The sequence below is a fragment of the Psittacula echo genome (assembly GCF_963264785.1).
Source record: "Psittacula echo genome assembly, chromosome: 3".
In the NCBI taxonomy this organism is placed as follows: domain Eukaryota; kingdom Metazoa; phylum Chordata; class Aves; order Psittaciformes; family Psittacidae; genus Psittacula; species Psittacula echo.
The window spans coordinates 8,859,950-8,877,965 of record NC_137736.1 but is presented as its reverse complement, the minus strand read 5'-3'; the positions used below and the strand labels follow the sequence as shown (position 1 = coordinate 8,877,965).

Sequence of the window (18,016 nt, the reverse complement as noted above, 5' to 3'; positions counted from 1 at the left end):
AATAGAGCTCAAACTGCTGCGTCTTTCCGCTTGGAAGGTGCACCTTATACTGCTTTCCTTAGTCCTCATGGACAGCTTTATTCCTGGGAGATGAATCGCTGGAGTTCTGTGCGCAGCTCCACAGCTTTCCTTCTTCAGGGGCCCCCTGGTGGCAGCAAACTTGGCATGTCTAAACGCGTGACTGAAAGATGGTGAACAGTCTCCATCTGCGTTTCTCTGTACCCAAAACTGCTTGCACGGAGCATGCTGTGGGCTGTCTCCAGAGTGGAAGAACCAGAAATGACGCTGATCATACCACCATTGTTATAAGAGACCAAACTGCCACCAGAACTGAGAGGTCTCTGATGGTCAACCAGCATCATATTTGTCTCGGCTGGATGTCCACAGGTTGATTTGCACACACAAAGGTGTCTCTCTGGCTTCCAGCAGAAATGGTTCTTTCCCCAGAGAGTCCAAGGCAGGTCTAGGGGACTAGAAAGGCACATGCACATTCATGCCACTTACAGTCTTCTCAGCTGTAGCTGATTCTGGACCCTTTCCCAGTAGCATTCCCTCTAGTACTGGATCTCCCAGATAGATCCTTGAAGTCTGATTGACTGCCACCCACTTAGGAAGCTGGGGGACTGTTTTATTCTGTCTACAACTCCATTTGGTTATCAAGAACCTACACTGGATGCCCAACAGCAAAGTCAGGGTTTAGGACACTGCTTGAACAGCCCACTTCTCAGAGAGCCATTTACAGACACCAGCCAGCCACAATGTAATTCTGTGTGACAGCAATGGCGTTTTTCTGTCCTTTCCACTCCTCAGCACAGTTTCTCATCCACTCAGATGTGCTGGGGCAGCTGCCTGTAGGAACCTGCCATGGGAGTAACTTGGATTATTCCCTGTTCTGATGACACACTTTCCTTTTCTTCTCGTCTTCCTTTTAAACCTAATGTTTCTATTAGTCTGATGGACCATGAAGGGCCAGGTTACCACAAATATTATGTGCCGGGGGGGTTGTGGTATGTAGCCAGGGGTTGTCATTGCCAATGGCATTGAGACAGGAAAGCAAACTTGGGAGGGAATGTCTTGGATCATTTTCCTCATGAGAGCAGCTGTAAGGTGCAATTCCATACTTAAGCACTTGGGAAGGTTTCCAGGATATCTCTGGACCCTTCATCAAGCATTCCCCTTCACTTGGAGGAGTTCTCTGTTTTCATATCCACCCCAAACACTTGATTTGCACTGACCGAGGCAGTCACCACCGAGGTGCTTTTTTGGTGGTGGTGTCAATGATGGGTTTGGGGTTTTTGGTTGGGCTTTGGTTGGTTGGATGGGTTTTGAACTGTTTGAAACATCTGCGCAAGCTGATCTGGTCTCACAGTTCAGATGGGGAACACTTGAGGTAACCAGTCCTCCAGAGTGACTTTTATTTTGACTTTATCAGAAACACACAGAAAATGATATTAACAGAAAAAAAAAAAAAAAAAAAAAAAAAAAAACCACCAACCAACCACTACACCCCAAAACTAAACAAAAAAACCCCAAAACACATGAAACAAAGAGAAACCCCTTTATCTCCTTTGAGTCTGGAACAAGTGAGCGCTGTGACCACTTGTAGCTAGGGAAAAAACAGCAGGTCCCTGCTAAACTCAGGGGAAAGTCCGCACACCCACAGGCCACTACCACCTCCATTCACTTGAGCCCGGGAGCCTATTCCTTCCTTTTCCCTGTGGGTTATGTGCCTCAGCCCAAGCTGCCTTGGCTTCCTTATTCCTGCAGAAAGCCCCATAACCCAGGGCTCAGCAAGAGGATGCCATGGACCAGTTTTCATGTCAACAGTCTGCAGGTGGTGAAGTGGCCACCACAAGGGTTCCTCCTATGTCAGAGCCCTGCTGTGAAAAACATGTACCTCATTCCAGCCAGATTTTGGGGTTGATTTCAAGCCACTGGTCATTCTTATGCTCCTCTACTGGAGTATCTTGCCTCTATTTCACATCTTCTCTTCATGGGAAGAAAATATCAAAGATAAATTATGAATGTAATAGTGTAAAACTGGCTGTGCTCCGCTATGGCCGATACAAACTCCCTACACAAAGGCACTGAAACTTAAGGCATCATATAGAAGCTTCCTGTAAAACAAGGGTCAAGGACATCCTGACCTGGCAGTCATACCTAGGCCATCATATTCAAAAGCCAGGGAGGAATTGATCCTCCACAAATTTCCTAATCCCTATTTCAACTGATTTACACTCCACAGCATCTTCCACCTTTGTGACACATACAATGAATTCCCTTTTGTTTGCAGTGAAATTGCTGCCTGAGCTCACTCCTCTTTCCTTTAGATCAGGTTAAAATAGATCAAACACCTCAAGTTCTGCACATTCAAAAGCAAGATCTTCAGGCCTTAAGTCGAGGGTTTTGTACTACTCTTCTAAATATTTTTCCACATCCTTTTTCAACTCATGGATACTTTCCAGTAACTTGTGCTGTAAACAGAGGTAACACAACCTGTTTGGTCTTTAAGAACCTATTTTATACATCATGTTATCATGCATCTCCATCCCTGGAGTCTTGTCTTCCCAAGATAGACTGTTCCTGAAGTGAGATCCACATACTTTGTTGCTCAACGTATAACCTTATGTTTTAATTGTGTGATTTTACCAGTGGTCTTAGGAGGCAGTTGCTTCCCATTAACCTTGCCAAATGGGAAGTGAGCACCATGCTAGGAGAGATAGTCACACCTGCAGGGCTGTGAAGCCCTCCTAACCACATTTTGGCAGAGTAAAACAGCCACGGACATCAGAAGGCAGTTGAATGTGGCATCCTAGCACTGGAAGCTCACCCAGTCTGCATTTCCAGGATGCTTTCATCTCCTCAGCAAAGGGTCTGGAGTATTTACACAGGACACAATCATTAGATGCTTTATCTTCTACTCTCAAGCACGCTGTGCAGCTAGAGAGGGTGCTTTGGTCTTCTGTGGCTTTATGAGCAAAAGCTAACAGAGAAGCTTGTTACAGGGGGGGAAATGCTGCCCAGCATGGTCGGTTCCCACCGTGGACAATGGGACCTCACCCATGGAAAGTTATAAATGGTACCAAACCCCCAAAATCCAGCTTAAGCCCATGTTTCCCCATGCAGCCTTGATTGTACTCCAGTGACTGACTCCAGGCAGAACTTACTAATATTGGAGCTTCATCTTGGGAACCCAGATCTCAGTCCTCATCACGACCCATGAGGTCTCATAGTCTCAAACCTTCCTTAGGATTTTTGAAGTCCCTTTACATACAAGTGGAGTTCCATCTCTTTGGTCCCAGCCTCCTTCGAGTCAGCCAATTGTACACCAGCAAAGCCTGTTGTAAGGTGCCATAATGACAGCCAGTCCTCCTCCAGTGTGTTGAGACAGAAGGATGCCTCCGGAGCCATCAGGGTCTCTTTGCTGTGCTGAAGGCTAGCCAAATGTTGGGCTTCATCAGCAGGAACACAGCAATCAGTGGTTAATCCCATCTTCGTGGCACATCTGCAATACTGTGGGACACTGACACGCTGGAGCAAGTCCACCAAAGGGTCCTAAGATGGCTGTGGATGGAGGACAAAGGGGAGTTAACGGCTGCCTGCTACTACCCAAAGTGGGGTTAGAGGGAAGATAGAGCCAGACTCCTCTCACAGGACCACAGAGAAGGGGCACAAGGCAGGGAGCAGAGATTGCAACAAACCAGCTTCCTATGGGACATAGGGAAAAGCCTCTCCTGTGAGGGTGCTTCAGCAGTGGCACAGGTTTTCAGAGAGGCTGGGGAGTCTCCATAATTGGAGATGTGCATGACCGGCCAGGCCCTGAGCAACCCAGTCTGGTTTGAGTCACCCTGCTGAGAGCAGAGGGATGGAGTAGAGACCCCACAGGTCCCTTCCCATGATGCTGTGACCAACAAGTGGGTTTATTTGACTGCATTTTTCCTTCGTGGGGCAGTAGAAGAAGCTACCTTACAAAATGATGCAGGCTGCTACCTGCCATGAGGTGCCAAATAGACAGGGAATGGAAAGAACCAGCTCAGCTGCCTCCACACTCTGAATTGCAGCCTGTCACACAGTCATGTTAATCCAGCATAAATGCATAGCATTGCAGAAAGGGGCAATCCCATCTTCCCTTTCGTCTCTCCTGCTGCCTTTCTTTTGTCAACACTGATGAGCAGCAGAGAATTGATCCAGCTGAAAACTAAACTATAGAGAAATAAATCCATTTCTATTCACAATGAACCCTTTCAGTTTAAAAATGCATCATCTCCCTCCCTAGTGATTTTTGCTCAAAGCAAAGTGGTTGGGGATCACCAAATCAGAGACTATTCTTTTCAGGAGTATTCTGGAGCATTGCTATCCCCTTCCTTGCTGTGCCATCATCCACAGGAACGTTCCCAGGGTTTGTATTCTTCTGCAAATGACTTCTCATAGCATCACATGTTCCTTTAGTTACACTCTACTTTTTTATATCTAGCTTTCTCACTAACAAAGAAGTAACATATTCTTTATTAACAAGTAATTGCCTGTAGCTTCCACAGCTCCAGTGTACCACAAGATATGGGCTCATGTTCTCCTGCCATCATGCACCATGAAAACACAACACGTGGACCACATCTACTTTTCCACAGTTCCTGAGGACGCATGCAACTAAGCCTAGAGTCAGACCTCTGTGTTTGCTGTGTGATGCTCATCCCCCAGCATCTGAAACAAGTTGAGGTGCCTCTTCTGTGTCAGAGAGACCCATGATGCTGCCAAGAATAAGACGTAGAGAGACACAGGAGGATTTGAGCCCCTTGAGCAGAAGGCACATCCTTCTGTGGCAACATTTCTTTGGAGGGGGGTGATTTTTGCTGCATTGTCAGTTGAGAGTAACAGCAGTAATGGGGATCTGAGCCTGGCATATGTGGATCAGCCTCTCTCTTGTCACCCAGGAGACCATCAATATTCCCCCATATCAGCTGCTGGAAGGTCTTACACCAGCAGACGCAACCCATATCTGCTCTGGAACTCCCCCAGGCCAAAACAGTCCTGCAGTGTCCTTGCAAGACTGCCAAGAGACTGGCAAACCGAAAGCAGCCACTCTTTAGGAGTTTGTGTGTGATCTGTTGGGGTAACCCAGGCACCCTGGTTTCTCTGGGTGTCCAGCACCCTCCACCCAGCCTGTCCTGACATCACTCCTACCATGAGCCTTGGTGCTGATGGCTCTTTCAGAGGTCTTGTTTGCTGGCCCTTTCTGCCAGTGCTCACACACTTTCTGCACTGCCCCTGATGTCCAGCGCTGTCATCCAGCTCTGCGGCTGCCACTGGAGCTTCCAGCCCTCCAGGGCCCAAAGGACCGTGCAGGGTCAGACCCTTTCTGGGAGTCCCACTCTCAGACCAAAGTTCAGCTCCTATCAGAGCACTCCTCAGCCTCTTTCAGCCCATACCTGAGTCAAGAGAATCTCATAGGACCCCCTCTGCTACTGCCCCAGTCACTCAGCAGCACATGACACACTGAATCAGTACCTGACTCCTTCAGCTCAGTGCCAGGTCACTGGAACTGAGAGCTTTCTCCCCACAGTTCACATGCTTCTCTGATCCCTTGCATGTGTTGGGCTCCTGGATACATCTTTGTTCTTGAGAAAACTCACTGCAGCCCTGAGATGTTTGAGAGGCTATCACATATTTTCCCATTGGATTAAAAGCATGGCATGAATGCTGCAATGAGGAGTCAAAATGTAACCTGGTTTGCTTGCATGGACTTTGGTAGTTGATCCACCTCACCCTCTGTGTTGCAAAACACAGTGGCTGTGACATCAAAGACATCCTGTGGCATCAAAGACTTCACTTAAGTGAGGTATTGGCCAAGGTACCGATATCCATCACCATCTCTGCAGGTAGCTGTGGATATCCAAAGAGCATCCCATCTTTCTCCCCGGGAGGATCTGGAGGCCCTGTGAAAGAGAACACACTTCTATGCAGCTAATGCTGGCCAGATACAAGATGCTTAGCTGCCAAATATGCCCATCAGTGCTGTAGATTAAATCGTTGGCTCGTTGGGGTTTTTTAGCTGCAATGCAGCCCCCAGCTTCAGTGAGCATCCCCCAGTGTCGTTCTGACTTTCTAATCCAGGTTTCTCTGGGATATTCTGCTGTCTGCTGAGGACTGTCATCCAAAGGTCACTCGCCTTTTAACGCAGAAAAGAAACAAACAGGCTGCAAATTTGTCCAAAGACTCCATAAAGCCATGATTTCCCAAACATATTTCCATGGGATTCTGGGAAGCAGGCCACCACTAGCCTCTCCTCAGCTCCACATCACAGACCTGTGGTGACTCAGGCACTTCCCATTCAGCAAATCCTCTAAAAAAGACCTATTCAAAAGAGCCTCCCAAGACACGCTTCCTCCTGCCAGCACTTCTGCGAAGGCACATTGCGTTTTGCCCAGATCTACTGGAAGCTGTGAACTTTCTGTTTTCTAATCCTGTTCCCCTCACCCCTTGTTGGGATTTGTCACCTCAGATAAATGAGTCCCTCTCCTAAGACGACTCTGATGTGTGGTGTACCCTGGCCATGGGAAGGCAGCATGCTGCTTCCAGGTGCTGCAGAGGGACAGAAGTCTGGAGCAACTACTTCCTCCCGTGAGAAAGAAAACGCGTTTGGTGCCCACCCTGGGCTTAAAGCTGAGCAGTTTCATAATCAGAATGGATCTCAGGTTGGCGCCTCGGTAGAAACCATCACGGCCCTTTGTGGGGGAAGAGTGGCTTGCACTCCTCTACCTCAGGGGTGCCTATTTCGATGCCTTTCCACACGGTACCTCTCACACAAAGCCTGCCACGCTGTGAGCATCAGCTCTTTCTGGTTCAGGGTTCTGCTGGTTGGCCCTTCCGCAGCCACAAGGTGTTAACTTGGGAACCGCTGCATCTGTCCCAGTCACCCAGAGAAGGGCAGCCCTGCTCCTTCCCCTCTTTATCTGAGCTTAGATCTCTTTAAGCTCCCTGAGCTTCTCAGTCAGTGCCAAAAGTCTCGCAGCTCATCCCAGCCTGACCCCTGGGAACCTCGCTGCCTCCCCAGGCACCTGCCCAGTGCTTTTGCTCATACCATGTCCCCTGCCAGACCTTCCCTTCTGTCTCCCTGATTTCTGTTTGCAGTCCCTCACCAAAAGTTATTTGTTATCTCTTATTAGTAAGTAACTACTTTTTGCTTGTTGTGTTTGCTTTAGCTCTGGGCAAACAGCAATCAGGACCTTTTACACAAGGTCCTTTTGGTGGGTGCTCTACCTCAGGAACACCCAGATCAGCTGATCTCAAGCTGCATGGGCTGATAACCCACAAGTCATAGCACAAGTTAGAGTCTGCAAATCAATTATAAAGCACCTCAAAATGTCAGCATAAAGCAGAAGATTGTGACTAACTTCAGACTGCTGCAAGGACTAAAATATGAAAGTGGAATCACTCAGAGAGAAACGTGGTATCTCAGAAATCTGGAAACAACGGAAAATTCCTTCAGCAAGATTAACTCAATGATTCTGCAGAATAGTGTTTTCTATTCCTACTTTTCTTGGTAAGTGTAGTTTGCACACCCAAGATGTGTCAAGATAGACAAGAAAAGCAATGTATGAAGGTTGTGTGCGAGGTGACTGCTGCAGGTAAGTCTGGAACGCAGCTAAAGCTACCTAATGCCTAACACAGACAAAGGAGTATTTAGTGAGCTGGGCTGCTTCATCACTGTCCTGCACTACTCCTGTCATATCCTGACCCTGCTTCCCCATGGCTGTGCTGGTGTCCCACACGTCCCTGTCAGCCCCTCTGCCTGGGGGACCCATGCAGGCAGTTCTGAGAAGATGCCCTGGTGCTGCTCTTGCCCCGGTCACTGTTATTTCTGTGGCAGGTCCTGTTCTGGGAGATGACGAAAATGCCATTCAAGGGAGTCAGCATTTCAAATGGGTCGCTCGAACGTCATAGGTGTCTTTGCTAAAGATAGCCTGTGCTGAGTAAAATGGTACCTCCAAACTCTGCATTTCACAACATGATCACTCAGCATAATAACCCCTCAGCCTAAGTGCCACCCAGTGCCAGGCAGCTCCTGGCACTTCTCTGGGCTCTCCATCTGTCCTGTGTGACTGCCTCCTGGGAAGCAGCACAAGATGGGAATAAGTGTCTGTCCTTTGCTGGTTCCTAGAAGAAAGCATTTCCTAGACAGGGATGATGTGAAGGGTGGTTTGGGGGACTAGAAGGGAATAGTGCCAGGGTGCTGTAGCTCAGAGGGAAGAGTGGATCGGCATGAAGTGGGAGAGTAGTGAGTTCAGTGTGTTCTGAGTGAAGCTAGGGAGGGGGAGCTCATGATGCTGGGTGGTGGAGCCGTATGTGCCTTCCCACCATGGTTCCATCTCCCTTCTCTCTCTTGTCTTCATTCGCCCACACTCTCACACCACTCTCGCACTGCTGATTCAGGGGAAAGAGAGGCTGGTGCTTTCTGCTTGGACTGGGCACCACAAACTGTTTTTCTTGAAGAGGAGGAAAAAACACCTCCTGTTAACCGTCACAAGTTCTCCCCCATCTTCTCTTCCTCTCTCACACGATCCCATGGGCTGTGTAACACAGAAGGGCACAAAGGGCCACTTCAGAGCAGTCTCCTGGGGACACAGAGGCACACAAGGTTGCACCAGGCTCCTGTGCACCAATACAACTCTTCAGGAGGCTGAAGAGCTGAGTGTAATAAAAGAGATGAGAGCTGTCACCACAACACGGGCTGCTGAAATAAGGCGTATCACTTGCTCTTTTATCCTCCACATTCACCACCAGCTGAGGAAAACTAGAGAGTGAGCAAGGATCCTTCCACAGTGAAGAAGTGCCTGCTCTGAGTCACGTCCCTTCCCTCACCCCCAGCCCACCCTCAGGGCATGAGCTGCCAAGGGGCTTGGCTGTCTGACACTTGTCATGAAGGGCTGATTAAGTCCGAAAGAGCCAGAGTCAGTGGGTTGCTGGAAAGTGTGAGCCACAACAGTGGTGGGTTCTCTAAGGCAAAAGGGGCCCCAGGCTGAGGCACATGAATGGAAATGTATTGCCCTATGCAAAGCTTATCAATCAGCTACACAGGAGCTGAGCTGAGCACCCTCAGCGCACAAGCTCGGGTGGGTTTTCCCCAGCGCTGCTGGATTAGGAGGGTCCCTTCCTTGCCCCGTCGCAGTGCCACAGCCTTGCGGCCCCTCTTCTCACTGCTGGCTGCTTCCCCTGCTTCTCCTCTCTGCCTCCTTGGACCATCTCAGCTTTGTCCTATATTGCCCCTGGGCTCTGGATTGATGGGTCACATGTGCCCTGTTTGGAGGGCACCACAGACTCTTTCCTCATACTGCTTGTGAAACTAGCACATTTGAAGGATTAAATGGAGGGAGAGGGAGGAAAAAACCTAAACACAACAAAAAATAAAAGAACAGCAGAAAAAAGATCAACTTGTTCTCAAAAGCCCTGAAACAATCAGTAAGAAGCTGAAAGAGGCGGAAAGATCAAACCAAAAAAGGTAAGAGATGAAAGAAAAACATGAAGGGCACTTGCTGGGAAGCGTCTTCTACACTTTTTCCACTGTCTATGTAGAAGCGAAACCTGTAAGAAAAACAACAGCGACCCAAAGAATTTCCACTCAAAGATGCTTAGAGCAGTGTCTCTGGTCCCTCCTCTCTCACACTGGCTTCAGCTCTGCCCTCACGTGCCTCAGACTTTATACTGGTTTCTTGGCCATGACGCATCTTCTTAGTGATATGAGGAAATCAGCTGCCCACCTGCAATATAAGGGCATCTAGGAGAATGCTTTGATCAGAAAGAGAGAGGCAGCAGAAGAGCAAGCACATCCAGCTGCCTCCCTTTGTTCATCCTCCCACTTCAACATCTTCTTTGCTTGTGCCTCATTTTTGCTGACCACTTAAAGCTTCCAACCTGACCAAGCACAGACCTGAGTGGGAAGACACAGCCCCTCACCTCTGCTGGATGCCACCATGAGGCCCGTGTCCCTGGTGCTGTTCATCACCTTCACTCTGCTGGCTTTCAATGGTAAGAGGGGTTGAATATATCAGGGAGGGCAGAGTAGTTCAGTAAGCTGAATCTGACTGTTACTTGGTCTCTAACAGGTTTGGAAGGGAGGCTGTGCCCTTCTAACCCCACTGAAGATGGGCAGATACTGCTCTCTGCTCCGTGAGTCCCACCCTTTGCTCAGCCCTCTATCTCATTCCAGCTGGCCACATCCTACCAGGAGCAGCAGAGGTGGGAAGCATGAAGCAGAAAGTATGGGCCAGAGCAGGGAGTTCAGCCATGCTGCCTTGCTACCTGAGCCACAGAAAGATGGGGAAGAGCTGGAAGCAACTGCCTGACAAGACATCTGTGCTGTGGAAGCGGCTTGGGGGAAGGTATGCCAGGGCCAGGACAGATCCGTGTCCTTGTGGGGGAACTGGGGAGGGTGTGAGAGACTTTGTGCACCCATTCTCCTTCCCCACATTCCTTCCTTCCTGCTCCCCCCTCCTTGATCTCACTGGTGCCTCCAGCACGAGCCACTCACTTGTCCCATCCGCAGCACCCTCCAGGAGCCACACGTAGTGCTGGAGGTGGAGGACTCGGGGCTCAGGAAGACGGCGCTGCTCATGAGGCCCCGGGTGTCACTCCAGGACTCTGCATTACGCAACGGCAACTTCTCCCTGCGCATCAGCCCAGTGCAGAGTGAGGATGCTGGGCTCTATGAGGCGCGGGTGGTGCACAACACCAAGGTGCAGAGCTGCCACGTGGAGCTGGGGGTCATTGCAGGTAGGAGGAAATAGAAAACCTGGGGAACATTTGGTTTAGGACTGGGGAGGTTGTAGGGGCGGGACGGGCAGGGGATGCCATATCTGCCAGAGCAGGCTAGAGAACAGGCAGATGCCTCCTGGAAGCGCACAGCTTCCTGCTCTGTGCTCTCAGCTCTAGAGAAAGGGCTGCTTGAGGGACAAAGCTAGGGGAGAAGGGGCAGTCCCCTTGTGATCTCAGCTTCCCCCTCTGCCACTTGTTTTTTCTTACAGTAACCATCAGTCCACCCAGCCCTGTGGTAGAAAATGAGCCGCTTTTGTTGCGGTGCAACTCCAGCCACCGTGCAAGCCTCGTGGAGACGTGCTGGTTCCACAATGGGCGCCTGGTCCCCACCTCCAGGACCTTCTGCTCCTCACATGGGGCTCTTTCCATCCTCCGGCCAGCCATGAGCGATGCGGGCTCCTGGCGCTGCCAGCTCAGATACTCCAATAATGAGATCATTTCTGCCATGTACAACCTGCAAATTCTAGGTGAGCTCAGCCTTGGCGTTCCTACTCCAGCATCCCCAGGTTGTTCAGTCCGATGTGACTGGCCAAACCCAGTGGCCTCAGCTTCCCACCTCCCACCCCGTCCTCACCTCCCTGTGGAGCTCCTTCCAGCTATCACCCTACTTTGTCCTTTCTCTGGCTCAGGTTTTAAAGGCCCAACCAACCCCGTGGTCTATGCTGCAGCTGGTTCTGCAGCTGATCTGCCGTGCACCTTGAGCTACCTTCCCAGTGCCTTTGGGATCAATGTGGTGACAGCCCACTGGAGCCGCCTTGCAGGAGGACACTTGCAAGACCGGGGCATCTCCCACAATTTGAGCAGCAGAAGCTTCCCCCTTCACCTCCCTGCGGTGGGGCTGGGTGATGCAGGACAGTACCGCTGTGCTGTCTCTGTCGGCAGCAGGACGATCAGCAGGGATGTGACCCTGTCAGTGGTTACAGGTGAGGAGAGACAAGAAAGTGCATAACTCCTTAGGGGTCCCACGCTGCTTGCAAATAAACCTCCTCACACATCAGTGCATGAGCATGGGTTGCTCCTGCTCATAAGTTCCCACCCCAGGCTGGGAAATAAGTTTTCTGTTCAGGGCATTGCACTGCACTGGACTCTGCTGAAAGCAGGGGTTTTCCAGGGGAACTTGATTCTTCTTCTTAAGACAAAGGGGAAGACAAAGAAAATAAATTAGATGGGGTAAAAAACAAGGTGTGTAACAGAAGAAGGAAGGGTAAGGAAGAGATGTGGACCTGTCTGCAGTCTTTCCTAAGGGTATTGTTTTTTCCTCTCCTGCAGTCACTCCAAGCATCCAAGGACCTGTTTCTGAGGGGAGTCACTTGCTGCTCATCTGCAGCCTCACACACCCTCAGGGACATGAACGTTTCCAGTGGAAGCAACTTGACTCAGCCCCTACGAAGAGCAAGCTGGCCAGGGCCACCTCCCATAACCTGGGAGGCCACAGTTTCCAGATGGGCCCTACCTTGGAAATACTCCATGTGTCACAAAAGAATACGGGCACATGGGAATGCAGCGTGTATGGCCCAGAAGGCAAACTGGGAGCAGTGGAGTATGGGCTGCAGATCACAGGTACTGCTCCCCATGGATCCGTAACAAAATCCTGCCTTCTCACCCTGTTAATCCCCTAGTGTCCCTTCCTGTCTCAGCTTCACCCTGTCCAGCTTCACCCTGTCCTGTCCACCCTTCTCCTCTTTGACCGACTGGATCCCATCTTGCTGTCATCTTGTCTTAGCTCTCACCAGTTCCTCCTGTTGCTGCTTCCAGTACTCTGCAGCCTCTTTCAGTCTGCCTGTCTTTCTGCAGTCCCAGCCTTGCCCCAGTGCAAAATCAACCTTCCCCTCCTTCCTAACAGTGATTGTTCCTTACAGGTGCCCAGGTCTCCAGCCCTGCCACCATCTTCAGTGGGCAGGTTACATTTGGGCTCATACTCACCTTCTTCCTCCTGCTTACAGTCTGTGTCTTGGCTCTGGCCCTACAAAAAAGGGTAAGTGTCCATTGTCCCATTTCTGTCAGTTTTCCTGTACATCAGCCCTTATTTGACCTTACCCTGGGTGCCCTAGAGACAGCAGTGAAATGTCTCAGGGACACAGCAGCCAGAGGAAGAACAGGAATCGGGCAGCCTCTGAAGAAGTTATGGACATGAAGCAAAAGCTGTATCCTGGGCATCAGCCAGTCTGACTAACCATAGCATTCATCGGGGGGATGTCAGACACTTCAGAGGAAGAGTAAACCCCCCTAAAAGACAATCACAGCCCAGCCTTGAAAAGCCTCTTGTTTATTCTCCCAGAGATCAAGCCATGCTGTAATAGAGGAGGGTTAATTTCCAGGCTTTTGTAGGTGTTCTTATTCCTTATCTGGATGCTTTGATGTAACAGTCTCCTGTTCCATATAAATGCCTGCTGGTCCCCTGATGCTGATCTCAATGCTGGTCTGTTGTGGCTGGCTCAGACCTCACACCTGGGCTGTCTCCTCCCAGCAACTTACTGCCTTAATTTGATCAGCTTGTTCCAGTATCTTGTCTCCTGAAAACTCTGCCTTGCCTTTATGATCTCAGAGACCAGACCAGGACTGATCCCTCTCCAGCACATTACTGGAAAAAGAACGTGTTCCCTGAAAATCATTTACAAGTCAAATTCTTCCTTTAGGGTTCCCTTTGCTGACAAAGGACACTTTTTGGGAGTAGCTGTGATGTAGTTGCCTTCTACTTAGCTTCTTGGAAAGGGCCCATAGTGAAAATCGCCTTCCAGTGCAGAAGGGGCCAGGGGTGCAGATCTCAGGCTGGGAGAGCTTGCCCTGGTAAAGGAACTGGGTGCCCTGAACCTGCCTTGAACTGAAGATGATGGATGGGACAACACTGATCCAAATCCTTAGCAAATCCCACTGGCTGGAGGCTGAAGATAGCATCAGAACAGAAACAAGATTGACACTGTGTAGAAACCACTGCGGGTAGCACTAGGACCCGTGACTGGTTCTTCATCACTGGTCCTTAATCAGCACTCGTGGTAAAGGACAATCTGAGACAGAAATCAGCACTTTTGGGGTGGCTCTCTAGACTATGCAAGTCCAGGACAAGATGATCAGAACCACCCTTTCTGGCCCAAAACCTTGGACAGGAACCCCTTGACTGTGTAACTGTAAAGCCTCAGCTAGCAGGAGATAGCTGGACCTGGGTGTCACTAAACAGCTCTAACCCAGACAGGATATTTACCACCTCAAACCATTTGTATATGACCTTACGGCCTTGCTTTGCCAAGTAAGCAAAGCTCCTCTGTTGCAGCACAGATTCTCCATCCACACATGGTCCTCATGCCCTTCTCTGCACACTCTCCCCTGTGGGCTCATCCTTTGTGAGAGTGCAGAATGAGGTGCCTCGAGCACAGATTTTAGCTCTTCTCTTGTTCTCTCTCTGCTGGCATTCTGTGACATTATGTTTGGTCTTCTTGCATGGGTTGGACACTGGCTGCTCACTGACATCCCTTGATGGGTTGCATTCCATTCACCTTGTCATTCAGGTTGCTGCTCTATTCTCCTATGGGTCTTGGGTGACCTTTTCATCCTCTCTTTTCCAAAGGAGGCTCCTCAGCTTTATCAGACACATAATTCATTAGCACTTTCACACTCTCTGTGCCATTAATGATTGGTCCCACACCAATCTTTGAAGACTTGTGCTTATGATTTCTCTACAGCCTGACAGAAACCAGCCAGAAAAATCCCAGTCATTTCCTCTTAGCTGAGATCACACCTACCGTGCCATGCTTCCGGTAATCCCATCTTTCTTGCTGTATTGATTGCGTGTCACCAGATACTTTACTGTTACCAGGGGCCCTGGGATCTACTTCTTTTCCATTGTCTAGGAAGTCACTTGTTAAAGCAAGATGTGAAAGTGGGTCTGTCTTCCATTTGTTCTTACCTTGTTTTGCAGGAACCTTCATACCTTTAATTATTCTCTCTGAAAAAGTGTTGTAAAATCAGGCATCCCACAGAACCTGGCAATGGCCTGACCATTGCCCACAGCACTTTTTGCTCTCTCTTGAGCATGTCCTGTCTTTGTTATTTCTTAAGCCTATGACACCACAGAGAATTGTGTTGAGCCAGCCTTTCCCAGAAGAAACTGCATGTCTCAGAGTGGGACTGGAGCTCTTCCCTGGCTGTAGGAGGGAACAAGAGCCTCGTGGTTGCAAGCAGCAGGACCACATCTTCCATGGCAGCCCAGACTTGTGCCATTCAGTCTCTCTTCCATGCTTGATATTGCCTTTTCCTTCCCTTTCAGGCACGGTCTCCTGCCTTCCCTGCGCTGGATGGGATGGTTGCAATCACTGTGCCGAGGAAGAAGGAGGTGGAGGAAAACCAGAAAGAGAAGATCCAGCAAACTGAGTGCTGATGGGAGCAGGGACCAGTCCGCATGGGAGGATGAAACTGTGTGCCATGCTGCAGAGTGATGGGCACTATGCAGACCTCTCAGGAGGGTCTAAGGATGGCGTGAACATAGCAGGAGGCTGTGGGAGATCTGTGCCTGCAAAAGGGCTGGAAGCTGCATATGAGGGCAAAACAAGGCTCACCTCTGCAGTAGCACAGATGCTTTGGAGCTATTGCCTACTCCAGTGACACCTCCCTCTCCCACCCTTTGCCCCTCCTTCACGGCCTCTCTCACAGCCTTTCAGTGGTTGGACACTTGGACGCAGGAGATGGCTGGAACCCAGCTCCCCTGCAGCCCAATGGTGTTTTCCATCCCTCCCCCCCATCACCTGCTCTCTTCTCCCTCTCCCCACCCTGCCCTGCTCTAGCGCTCATTCGGTGGCAAAGGGGACCCCACAGAGGACTGCACGTGTTGCACATTTTGAGCGCTTTATTTTATTAGAAACTCATTTTAGAAGCTAAAATAAACCTGTCTGACAAAAACACCTGCTGTCCCCTGTGTGTGCCTGGGGAGGATCGCGCCTGGTGCCGGTGCCAGGTGTACCAATGCCCTGTGGGAAGCAGCTTCTAAGGACTTTCCTGCTTTCTCTTTCTCTTTCAGCTCTGTGTTACTGAAGTTGCCTGCTCATTTCTGACATTTTCACAGTAGGGAAGGGGAAATTGAATGCCACTAGAGAAGAAGGAATCACAAGTTAAATCTCCTCTTTGCTGTGTTTCAGAGTCTTTTGGTTTTTCTGCTGCCTGGCTGTCACTGTTGATTCATTTATTCCTTTAGCCCTCACGTTTTCCTGATAGATCTTCAGTTGATGTTATGGGTCTCTGTCACTCTCCTCCTACTAAGGATGTACTTAGTAAGCATGAACCCACCAGGCCCCATCTTTCAAGACCCTCCATGTGTTTAGGTTTCATGTAGTTAGAGAATGTTCTTCAACTCCTCTCCAAACAGCCATGGAGGACTGCAGTACTGTGCTTGACCAGTCATCACATGCCACCCCAGAGGAAGCCTCATTAGTAAAGAGAGTCACACAAGTAGTTTGTCCCATATGGGTCCTTAAGCTGTGGCTGCTTAGGGAGGTGGTGATACAAAAGCTGATCTCTCAGTGTTTAGGACGGAAGATTCTCTTGACTTGAGTAGAGGGCTTCACTGCCAAGCCAGGTGTTCATTATTCCAGCAGGCACATGAAGAGGCCTTCTTGCTCTGTGGCTGTCACCTTTCTCCCCCAAGAGCTGGGGGAAACAGGTACTTAGGTCCTTCAGGCACACAGGTAGTGAATGCGCTCAGGGATCCTCATACTGCAAGTAGTGGAGCAGCACCCAAAAAGTCACAAGTAGCCCACTCTGGGGAGCATGTCTGGACTCCACAGTGATTTAGCTATCCAGCTATCCACCTCTTTTACTGAAAATGATACCCATTTCTCCACTGAGTCCTAGAGAAATGCAGCAGAGGTGCGAGGCAGACTTGTCTGCTCCAACTGTCCCACACAATCACTGAAACAGAGACAACATAAGGCAGGACAGTCCAGCATGGCACCAGGCAAATGATAACACTGCAGTTGTTTTCAGGTTGGGTTGATCTGTGTAGCTCAGTCTCCTTTCTCTGCCGGATGCTTTGGAGGTAGAGAAAAGGTGGGTTGAGCCCAGGGGGGCTAAGGAGCAATCCAGTATTCAGCAGGACCACATCATATTTTCCCAGTGCCTGTTGACAGTGGTTTGCTCTCTCTTCTCATACACAATGGGATGCTCTCTCTCCTCCTGTAGGTAATAGTATTAGCATTGCCTGTTACCAGCCTGGATGCTCTCATTGCTCAGATGTGTGCCTGCTCTGTCTTTAAACTTTAGTGTTTTTTTGTAGTCTCTGACTTCCTCTGGCAATCAGTCCTCGGGTCAGTTTACTCACTGTGTGAAAACAGTTCCCCTTTATCAGCTTTGAATTCAAAGCTTTTTGCTTTCATTATCTATTTTCTCCTGTCACAAAGGCTGGAAGAAGAGGGACTGTCATCTCTTAACCAGTCACTATTCTACCGCCTTTTATCACATCCATTTTTTCTGTCTTCCCCATCCCCTCCTGACTCATTGCCTTTCAGGTACAAATCCCAGATTTTGGGGACTTCCTCCCTTACAGTTTGCTCAGGCCCATCTCTATGCATGGTCAGCTCTCTTTGGATCCTTTGCTCTGGAAGAGGAGGCAGCAGCCTGGTGGCAGTGCAGTGCTGTCTTACATGGAGGTACAGTGCCTTTCTCTACATCATTTCCATCCTGCCCTTCACAGCTTCCAGTGTCTTATCTCCTCTTCTGACTGTTGTTCCCTACTCAGCGATGCTGAGCTTGTAGCAAGCTGTTCACTGTATCCTCAGTGAGACGTCTGTCATGGTGCCTGGGGCTCTTGCCTGATCTGGTACAGTTACAGTAAGCCAAAGCCTAGAAATATTTACGCAGTTTACATTTTCCCTCCAGCTACATGATTTTGGGAACAGTGATGCTGAATTCCATTTGCCTTCCTGTTGCTGATGAGCACAGCTTGCTTACATTTCTCCAAAGCTCTTGTCATTCTCTCATCTTCTAACAAATTCAAGTAGCTTCATGTTGTCTACATACTTGGTCTTCTTGCTGCTTCCCTCCTTGAACGCTAGAAACTCATGCCTTAATTCAGACTCTTTTGAGCCCCATTGCAGTTTTGTTCGGTTACGTTGCAAGACCTGGGTATGCAGGAGGCACAACCATTATAATACCAGTAGCAGTTCCTGAAAATACTTTCTTTGCAATAGAACAATGGTGTCTGAGGTGCATAATCTGTGTGGCA

At 49.5% G+C, this 18,016-nt stretch overlaps 1 protein-coding gene across 1 annotated transcript; it reads left to right on the top strand.

The window, feature by feature from the left end:
• Positions 1-9,205: 9,205 nt before the first annotated feature.
• Positions 9,206-15,596, top strand: LAG3 (lymphocyte activating 3). Its single transcript, XM_080613771.1, has 8 exons — positions 9,206-10,023; positions 10,205-10,376; positions 10,541-10,767; positions 11,019-11,276; positions 11,439-11,732; positions 12,079-12,369; positions 12,669-12,784; positions 15,071-15,596. The coding sequence occupies exons 1-8, from the start codon at positions 9,969-9,971 to the stop codon at positions 15,179-15,181; spliced, it is 1,524 nt and encodes a 507-aa protein (XP_080469897.1). The 5' UTR covers positions 9,206-9,968; the 3' UTR covers positions 15,182-15,596.
• Positions 15,597-18,016: the final 2,420 nt, after the last annotated feature.

Excerpts from the sequence above, each read along its gene's own strand:
- LAG3 (XM_080613771.1), top strand. The coding sequence starts at position 9,969 with ATGAGGCCCGTGTCCCTGGTGCTGTTCATCACCTTCACTCTGCTGGCT. Across the intron at positions 10,024-10,204 it reads CACTCTGCTGGCTTTCAATG|CTGGCCACATCCTACCAGGA; the intron begins GTAAGAGGGGTT and ends ATCTCATTCCAG. Across the intron at positions 11,733-12,078 it reads GACCCTGTCAGTGGTTACAG|TCACTCCAAGCATCCAAGGA; the intron begins GTGAGGAGAGAC and ends CCTCTCCTGCAG.